At 48.6% G+C, this 10,112-nt stretch overlaps 1 protein-coding gene across 1 annotated transcript; it reads right to left on the reverse strand.

Moving 5' to 3' along the window:
* Positions 1-915: 915 nt before the first annotated feature.
* CHCT1 (CHD1 helical C-terminal domain containing 1) lies at positions 916-9,888 on the reverse strand. Its single transcript, XM_060135710.1, has 6 exons — positions 9,823-9,888; positions 8,588-8,689; positions 8,146-8,321; positions 7,612-7,711; positions 4,333-4,528; positions 916-1,079 (listed from the first exon to the last, which is right to left on the reverse strand). The coding sequence occupies exons 1-6, from the start codon at positions 9,871-9,873 to the stop codon at positions 916-918; spliced, it is 789 nt and encodes a 262-aa protein (XP_059991693.1). The 5' UTR covers positions 9,874-9,888.
* Between the last annotated feature and the right edge of the window lie 224 nt (positions 9,889-10,112).

The following is a 10,112-nucleotide window of genomic DNA, read 5'->3' on the forward strand; positions in this document are numbered from 1 at the left end:
GGAGGGTGGGGACTGTGGTGAACTGGAAAGAGTATCAGTGAAACCTGAGCCCCATGTGTGTCTCAGCCCCAGCCAGGTGTGGTCATTTGAGAAGACAGGTCCAAGTGTGGCCGGTTTTTTAAACTGCTGTTGTTTATAATGTGAAATGTACCAAGTTAATATTGGCAACTGACTTTTTTTATAAAAATGTTTTAAACAAGTAGACCACCACAGGGGGCAAACAAAACACATCAGTGGTCTGAATTCAGCACATGGGCTGCCAATTTTGGACCACAGGTTTGAACCAACATCCTAGCTAAGACTTTTTTTTTTAATTTTTAAAAATTGAAATACAGTTGATTTACAATATCGTGTTAGTTTCAGGTGTACAGCACAGCGGTTCAGTTATACATATGTATGCTATTCTTCAGATTCTCTTCCCTTATAGCTTATTACATAATATTGAGTATAGTTCCTAGCTAAGACTATTAATATGGTTACTTCTTTGGTCTCCTGCCTCTACTCTCTCTCACTTCCGTGCACTTTGCCTGATAACCGAGTCACACCAGCTCATTCCTGGCATCTCCCTTCTCACTGTCCCCCCGCTAACTTTCCCACGAGATCAAGGGCAGACGATTTAGGCAGGCGCCAGAGTTATCACTCTCTGACTTACCCCAGGCCCGTTCCACTCCCACCTGTGCTCTTCCCTGGCAAACACATCAGTGCCTGTGTTACCTCCCCTGAGGTCTTCCCCAGGCACCTGTGTCACCCCGTTGTAATGTCTATTTACATGTATCTCCACCCAGACTGATGGTCCTTGACACAGTGACCACCTTAGCCGAGTCAAACTGTATTAAGGATGTTTATTTCCTTGCCCCATTTATACATAATTAAGACCTGAGCATCCTTTTGACAGAGACAATTTCTTCTTTCCCCTCATTGGTCCCCCATGCCCTCAGGTACAAGTGCTCTGGGATCCAGGGCGAGCCGGCCCTCTGCCCCAGCTGGGTATTCTTGTGGGCAGCTCTCTGGAGTTTCTGGGGCTTCCTTAATCCTCTTTCTCTTGAGTTTTGGTTGTTGAGGAAGTTTCCTTAAAGAACCTGAAAAAGGGAAAGTCAGAGACAGTGCTGATGACATCACAAATAGTTAGAGAATCTCGGTCTGTAACATGTGGGGGGCATGGTAAGGAATCAAAGGAAGGACAACAAAATCTTATCTTGCTTCCAATCTATGTCCCTTACTCTTTTCTCACAGAAACCGTGTGGGGTAGGGAGATGGTATCCCTCCAGTTTACAGTTGGGGGATCTCACACAGGCACAGAGTAAGGAAATGGGCTGCTGTTCAAAACCTAATCCAAGCTAGGGGTACAGTTGGGACTGGACCTCTGGCTTCAGACTCTGATTCCTCCCCACTCCTCTCTCTAGTTTCACAGCCCAATTCCCAGTACTTTGTTGCTGGGTTGTTTGCAAACACCGTTGCCATCTTTTTCCTTAGGAACTGACTCATGAACATGGTGCCCAAGAAACACCAGGCAGGTCACTTTTAACTGCACGATAGACTTGGTGATTCACTCAGTCATGGTGGCTCTACCAGGTGATATGTGTTATCTCATGTAACACAATGTGAAAAACACAGCCTCGTCTGTAACATATCCCAGCCAAAAACATGTTTAACATGAATTCATCGAGACTCATGACCTACAATCCTGCTCCTGGATAGAAGAACAAGCTTCAAAGATACCAAAAGGAAGTAATAAGAAAAAAGCAGAAATTGGAACATTCTGCAAAATAGCCTGATCTCTTCGACAGGCCAGGGTGTAAAAAAGGGGACTCGGTTAGGTTAAAAGAGGCTTAAGAGACATAACCAGGTGAAACACAGGGTTTGGGAAACCAGTGCAAAAGATGTCTTTGCTGGGAAAATTTGAAAGTGGAGTATTTAATTCAACAATTAGATGAAATGAAGATGTTAACATGGAAGGTTTCTATAACTGAAAAAAGCAAGTTCAAATCAAAATCCTATATACGGCATGGTCTCATTTTTGTTTAATACAGGTATTTATATACATAAAAAACATCTGGAAAGTGCTAACTGGATGACAATGTTTATATTTTCTTATTTTTTGCTGACCTGAATTATCTAATTTTCTGGGATATGCTTATGCTTGTAATAAAATGTTATTTTAAGAATTACAATTTCAAGCCCAATTTCTTATCCCACCATCCAAGCCTTTTTCCTGTTACACGCCAGCCTGCACCTCTGCAATGTGCTCGGCCATTCACCCCTGAGCCCAGCCTGTCTACTCACTGCCCCCTCACCTCCACGCACACGTCCCTCCCACCTCTTTCCCCTTCCCCCTCCCTCTCCTTATTCCTTTCTTTAAATCCTGTCCCAAACCTACCTCCTCCAGACCTACCCTTTACCCTGTATTCTGAGATTGTGCATTTGTAGGAGGGGATAATAATGCCCATCTCATCAGGATGCTGCAGGGTTTGGGTGAAATTAAGAGATACAAAGCTCTCGGTACAGGGAGACGCTGGCCCAAAAGCCTGCACCTCACTATCCTTATCTGATTCATGGACAGCTTGGCCTAGATCATTTTTTAAAATCAAGTAATTAATTTTATTTATTTGGTTGTATCAGGTCTTAGTTGCGGCAGGCAGGCTTCTTAGTTGCGGCTCTCTGGCTCCTTAGTTGTGGCACGTGAACTCTTAGTTGTGGCATGCATGTGGGATCTAGTTCCCTGACCAGGGATCGAACCTGGGCCCCCTGCATTGGGAGCACGGAGTCTTAACCACTGCGCCACGAGGGAAGTCCCTGACCTACATCATATTAATGATGGACTGGCCTTCATTCCACTGTATGTTTTACTTCCTCAATTTAAACAATAGGCACTAGGACCACGGGCCCCTGCAGAGCCCAGGCAGAGTTCTGGGTCTCGGTAGCTGCCTGACCTGGGCCCTCTGTACCTGACCCATCCTCATTCCTGCCCTCCCACTTGGTCCAAGTGACTGGTGGACTGTGACTGGTGAAGATGCCCTGAGGGCTGCCCCAGCCAGCCTGGCCTTCAGAGGAACACCTGGGTCCAGTTTAGGCCCATGCTCTGCGGTCCTAGGCTACCATTTGCCTTCATCTTCTTCCCCAGGAGCTAAGCAAAAAGCCAGTTCCAGAAGGGTGAGAGGTAGGTGGCCCAACACCTCTCTGCACCTCAGTGCACAGGAGGGGCCTTCATAGGTTCCAACCTTGGCTGGGGTCCCTCTCACTGAAGAGTCTCTGTCCCCTAATCCCACACCCTCTGTCCAGAGAGCCAGGCCACGCAGTCACTGCAGAGGCCAAGGCTGCCGGGAAGTCGGTTCCCAGGCCAGCTGGCTGGACGGCCTCCTCCCTGGTGGAATGAACCCCTCCTCTGCCCATACCCTGCCCAAAGCTGAGGGGACATTCTGCTGCTGCTTGGACACTTCCCGGGAGTCCCTGCTCTTAGCCTCTAGAAACATCTCTGCTCTGCTTCTGGTTGTACGGGAAAGTGCTTTGTTTACATGTTAACTGAAAAAGGCATGTTTCCTGAGGCCTCCGGGTTGGGGGGTTGGGATGAAACAGAACAGTGAAGGGAACACACCTAAATGTTAATAGTCATACCTGTGGGTGATGGGTAATTTTCCTCTCTTCTATTTTATACTATCTGTACATTTCAAACTTTCTATAATGAGCATACCTGCGGGGAAAGGGGGAAAAAGAGAAAAGAAAGAGTGGAGAGGGGGAAGGAAAATGGACAGAAAGAGAAATGCAGGGATGGGACTTCCCTGGTGGCACAGTGGTTAAGAATCCGCCTGCCAGTGCAGGAGACACGGGTTCGAGCCCTGGTCCAGGAAGATCCCACATGCCACGGAGCAGCTAAGCCCGTGTGCCACAACTACTGAGCCTGCACCCTAAAGCCCATGAGCCACAACTACTGAGCCCACGTGCCACAACTACTGAAGCCCACACGCACCTAGAGCCCATGCTCCACAGCAAGAGAAGCCATCGCAATGAGAAGTCCATGCGCGGCAACGAAGACCCAACACAGCCAACAATAAATAAATAAATGTAAATAAATAAATTTATTAAAAAAAAGAAAACAGAAATGCAGGGATGGGGACTCCCCTGGTAGTCAAGTGGTTAAGACTCCGCGCTGTGAATGCAGGGGGCGCGGTTCGACCCCTGCTCTGGGAACTAGATCCCACATGCCACGTGGTGCGGCCAATAAATAAATAAATGAATAAGTAAAAGAAATGAAGGGACGAAGAGAAGATGGGGAGGAGGGATGAAGACTATGTCAGCTGTTCCACGGGACACACAGGCCCCTCCTCCAGGCATTACCTCTCCTGCTGTGGCCCTCAGCTCTCAGCTCCCCGAGCAGGGAGACCTGGCGGCCAGGGGCATGCATCTTGGACAGCCTCTCCTTCATGGCACTGAGGTGACTGTGCAGCCCCCAGGCAGTGCAGAGCTTGGGCAGACTGTCCTCCTTGTTGGCAGGCAAGGAGCTCTCCGGGATGTCCAAATGGTAGAAGGCTACCTGCAAGGGGGCCACAGTGTTGAGCAGAAGAGAGGGGCCCATGTGCCAGAGCCCCAGCCCTGCCCTTGTTAGGCAACAGCTTCGGCCCGACTGCACCTCACACCTGCGTAGCCAGAAGGATGGAGGGCCACAGATGGGGACATGGGGACATTGAGACCAGGCTGCCAACTGTCCCTTCTTGGGTGTCTCTTTCCGTTGGGATATGTCCTTCATCTCTTTTTTGAGTATAGTGTCTTATGTGTTTGTAATGAAACAGTGGTACTTGTTTTAAAGTCCTTTGCAAAATTAAATTGAGAGTCTGAAAACATCTTTTGAAATTTTCCTGCTGCTGAAATCCAAGAATCACCAAAATGGCAGCTCCTTATATTCAGAAGGGGAATCACTGAATCCACTCATTCATGTTCAGAGGTAGAAATAAAGACCCAGAGAAAGAGAGGATTTGGTTAAGGCTGCACAGCTATAGCAGTGGGTGGGGTGAGGTCAGGGCGGGGCTTTCCTTTGAACTAGATTATGTTTGAATCCAGTTCTTCCCTCCCACTTGCTATGTGGCTTGGGTCAAGTTACTTTACCTCACCACCTTCATTTACACACTGTGGACAATAATTCCAATTACCACTTAGGGTTACTTTTTTTTTTTTTTTTTTTGCGGTACGCGGGCCTCTCACTGTTGTGGCCTCTCCCGCTGCGGAGCAACAGGCTCCAGAGGCGCAGGCTCAGCGGCCACGGCTCACAGGCGCAGCCGCCCCGCGGCATGTGGGATCCTCCCCGACCGGGGCACGAACCCGCGTCCCCTGCATCGGCAGGCGGACTCCCAACCATTGCGCCACCAGGGAAGCCCTAGTGTTACTTTTGAAGATGACATGAGGGAACATAATGTGCCTGGTACCTAAAAACTGTTATCTGTGATTATTCTTTTGGATCAGTGGTTCTCAAAGTGTGCTCTATGAAATACTCTAACCTCACAGACCCCCTGAAAAGTGGGGTCCACTCAAAGTGCAAGAGAGAAACCAATGGATTCTAATGTAACCTAGTGTGAAAAGTTCATTGCTACAAATCTGAAAAGGCTACATACTGTATGATGCCAACTACATGGATATTCCAGAAAAGGAAAAACTATGGAGACAATAAAAAGATGAGTGATTGCCAGGCGTCTGGGGGAAGGAGGGAGGAATGAATAGGTGGAGCACAGGGGATTTTTAGGGCAATGAAACTATTCTGTTTGCTACTGTAATGGTGGATACATGTTATTGTACATTTGTCAAAACCTATAGAATGTGCAAAACAAAGACTGCACCCTAATGTAAACTATGGACATTATTTTTTTAGTTAATAGTGTATCAATATTGGCTCATCAAAGATACAAATGTACCCCTCTAATGCAAGGTGCTAATAATAAGGAAGACAGAAAAGGGTGGGATATGGGAAATCTGTATTGGGTTGGCCAAAATGTTGGTTCAGGTTTTTCCGTAACATTATATGGAAAAAACCGAACTAACTTTTTGGCTAACCCTATACCTTATACTCAATTTTTCTGTAAACCTAAAACTGGTTTAAAAAAAAATGTCTGGGACTTCCCTGGTGGCACAGTGGTTAAGAATCCGCCTACCAATGCAGGGGACACAGGTTCGAGCCCTGGTCCGGGAAGATCCCACATGCCGCGGAGCAACTAAGCCTGTGCACCACAACTACTGAGCACACGTGCCACAAGTACTGAAGCCCGTGCGCCTAGAGTCTGAGCTCTGAAACAAGAGAAGCCACTGCAATGAGAAGCCCTCGCACCACAACAAAGAGCAGCCCCCGCTCACAGCAACTGGAGAAAGCCCAAGCACAGCAACGAACACCCAACAATGACGACCCGACACAGCCAAAAATAAAAAAATAATTAATTAAAAAAAATTTTTTTAATTCTATTTTAAAACATTCATCAATATGGTTTCAGATTCCACACTGCATTAAGTAACTGCCACTTTCTGAGTTTTGGTGTGGTAGCAAAGAAAACTATCCATGATTATCGGAAAACACTAATAAAATGCTCCTCTCTTTTAACTATATATCTGTATGAGGCTGGGTTTTCTTCATGCACTTTAACCAAATCACTATATCATAAGAGATTGAGCAGAAGCAGATATGAGAATTCAACTGTCTTCTATTAAGCCAGACACTAAAGAGATCTGCAAAAATGTCAAACAATGCCACTCCTCTCTCTAAATCTTTTTGTTTTGGAAAATATAGTTAACGCTCATAAAAATTATGTTAATATATAATGGACTCCTTGTTTTTATTTTTAAATGAATCAGTAAATACATATTTTGAATTATTTCTTTAGCTTTAATTTCTAGTAGGGCAAATAAATATCAATAGATGTAACCTACAGGAATACAGGTTTTGGGGGGTTCCCAATGATTTTTAAGAGGGTAGAAGTGACTCAAGTCCAAAATGTTTGAGAAGCACTGTTTTTGGACAAAGCCTGCCCAGGATCTTTTTTTTTTTTTTTTTAATTTTTTGGCCATGCCTCATGGCACGTGAGATCTTAGTTCCCCGACCAAGGATCGAACCACACCCCCTGCATTGGAAGCTCGGAGTCTTAACAACTGGACCACCAGGGAAGTCCCTGCCCAGGAATTTGTCCTCTGTCCTCTGTCCTCTGCAACAATCTCCAGTCTCCCCCAAGCTGGCTGTGCCTTTCTGCCTGGCCCCAATCATCCCTGCCCATGGCTCTCCAAGGACTGTCCTTGCCCCTGTTCACATCAGGGTGTGGGTGTGGAGGATGAATAAATATCTAGAACTTGAAGCTGAGTCTCTGCCCTCTTCAGCCCCACTCTGTGCCCACCGCAGGGGCAGTGGCGTCTTCCTCAGGCAGTGAGTGTGGAAGGAACTGAGGGGTGCTGGCTGTATCAGAGGGCCCTTCAGGGAATTCCCTGGTGGTCCCGTGGTTAGGATTCCCGGCTTTCACAGCAGGAGGCGCCGGTTTGATCCCAGGTTGGGGAATTAAGATCCCAAATGCCGCCCTTCAGTTGCAGGCCTCCCCTCACAATTTAAGAACACACCAACCAGCCCTCAGCTGGACCCTGGAGGAACCTCACCGGGAACTTGGCCATCTGGCTGTTCTTGGTATACTTGTAGAGCCTGTAAAGCTGCTTCGCCTCCAGTTCTGAGAAGAGGGAGACAAATCTCCAGAGCTTCCTGCAGGGGAGAAGTCCAAGCCCAAGGCTGAGGGGGGCGGAGCACAGCCCCTCTCCCTCCAGCGTTTGTCCTGTGGCCAGAACCACCCAGGGGGAAATGCTGCCTCCTTAGTGTTTGGTTGGGGACATGGAGTAATGGGGATTTGCCAGACCTTGGGTACCCTGTATCGGTGAGGAGCCCCCCACACCACACAGCAGTTATTCGATCAGAGGCCATTCCCTCCGGGGTCAGGCGAGTCCTCTGTCCACTCAGTGCTGCCCAGAGTCGCAAGCGGACCCTGTTCTCCCCATCCCCCTTCACCATGCTCACTCCAGGATCCTGACTCTTTCACACTAAGATAAAGAACTAGGAGATTTTCACTAAGGTGTGACCTTGATTCTAGAGGGGTCGGCCCAGGAGTGAGTGTAGTGGTAAGGGTAGGGAGGCTGCCCTACTTCCTCCAGTGCTTGATTTCCCAGGCTCGGCAGTAGTGCTGCAGAAAGGTGTTGATGTGGTCCCCTAGGACCACCAGGCTCTGCTTCATGCACTTTAGCTTCTTCTCCTGGGGAAGGTCCCTCGGCGGGTGCAACCTTCGCAGGAACTTCTTCAGCGGCCTTAGACATTCTTTACACTTAGGAGGCAACAGGTGAAGTGAGGGGCCACAGGAAAAACAAGAGGCAGCTGGGCAGCCCCACAGAGCCAGCAGGTTGGCCCAGCTGCAACCCTTATGGCCCAGGAAGTGTTGAGGAGGCTCCCGTCAACCTCTTACCCCACTTCCTTCCCAAGAGTGTGTCAAGCGGGGCTGTGAACTATGAGTCTGAGGCCTGCCAACTTCTGACCCAGGTCTCCTGACCTGTGGGGAACGGGGACAGGGTCCTGGGCTGGCCCCTTACTCACAATTTTGAAGGTGTCCTTGTCCAGGCCCTTGGCCTGGCACACAAGTGAGTCTCTGGCAGGGATGGTGCTGGAGCTCCCCTCTAAGCAGGGTCCATCCGTCCCCTGCGAGGAGGCAGGGGCAGGAGTCAGCTGGGGGGCTTGAGCTACTGCTCCTGAGGGGCAGTGCTGGGCAACCACTGGTCCAGATGCCAGCCAAAGCCCTTCTCCGTTTTCCCAGTGACCTCGTCCTTGAGCCAGCACTCAGGTGAGTTAGCCCCAGGCAAAGAAAACCATCTCTGAGAATCCCTGCTTAGAAAACCTAGAACGCCCAACCCATTTCTTTTATAATAATTGTAGCATGGTATACTAGCTAACTTTGCAAAGCACTTGATAAACATTAACTCATTTTATTCTCCCACAGATTCTGTGAGGCTAGAAATCATTATTCCTAGTTACAGATGAGAACACTAACGGCACCAAGAAGTTTAAGTAACTCCTTGGGGGGAATGATTAGGGATCCATTTACTCATTCATTCAGCACTTATTGAGTGCCTAAAAATCCCAGGCCCATGGGCTAATGGGCACTCAGAAAGCGTATGACGGTGATGGTGATGATGAGAAGGAACTTTCTGACAGCAAGCTGGGGCAAAAAAAGCTGAAAATTAATAACGACGAAGTGACTGTGGAATAATACTTGAAGTCATAGCACAGGATTAGACTGACACGAGATTCACACCTGACCTTTCAAAAGCCTCTCAGAAAAGTGAGCATTAATTCCTGCCTGTGTTCAGGGGGCACAAGGAAGATCCAGGCCCAGACCACTCTGAAGGGATAGACCAGGGAAAGGGAGGGAGAAAGATGGAGAGGGAACGGGACACAGGCTCCTCCAGACCCGAGAGAGAGGGGACTCTGGCTGATCAATTCCATAAACACACCACACAAATCAGACAGACCTCACAGACCACAACGCACGTGCACACACACATACACACACACACCCGAGCCCGTGTATCTTCATAAACAGCAATCATCTTGCCGAGAACCTTCCCATCATCTTGCCAGATATATATGTCCTTGATAAACATCTGTCTGAGTGAATTAACCTTCTCTTGTTCTTTCAGTCTCTTGCCAACTCGTGTACCTCACCCTTTTTCTTTCTTCTCTCCTTCCTTGAGTTTCATACTCTCTGCCTTCCCAAACCAGCCCCTCCAGGCCCCTCCTTTCCTCACTCCCTCACATCCCCAACCCCACTGCACCTTCTCTAGTGGGTGGTCCCCTTCACCCCCCTGTCCATCTAAGGCTTCCATCTCAACAGGTGTGCCGATGGGCTCCAGAGGTAGCACTCCTCAGTCCCCTCGGGCTTCTGACCTACTGCTTCTGGGACCTGAGTGTCTCAGGGAGTGGGCAGGTTGACACTCAGAACTCGGAGCAAAACCATGGCAACTGCCAACACAGAGTGCCGTGCCCCTCCCCCTCCCCGACCCTCCCCCACCCCTTCCCCGGGTGACCAGCCTCTCCTTCAACTGGGACTGGCCTAGGGAAGTGA

Source organism: Lagenorhynchus albirostris, chromosome 20, assembly GCF_949774975.1.
Source record: "Lagenorhynchus albirostris chromosome 20, mLagAlb1.1, whole genome shotgun sequence".
NCBI classification, from domain to species: Eukaryota; Metazoa; Chordata; class Mammalia; order Artiodactyla; family Delphinidae; genus Lagenorhynchus; species Lagenorhynchus albirostris.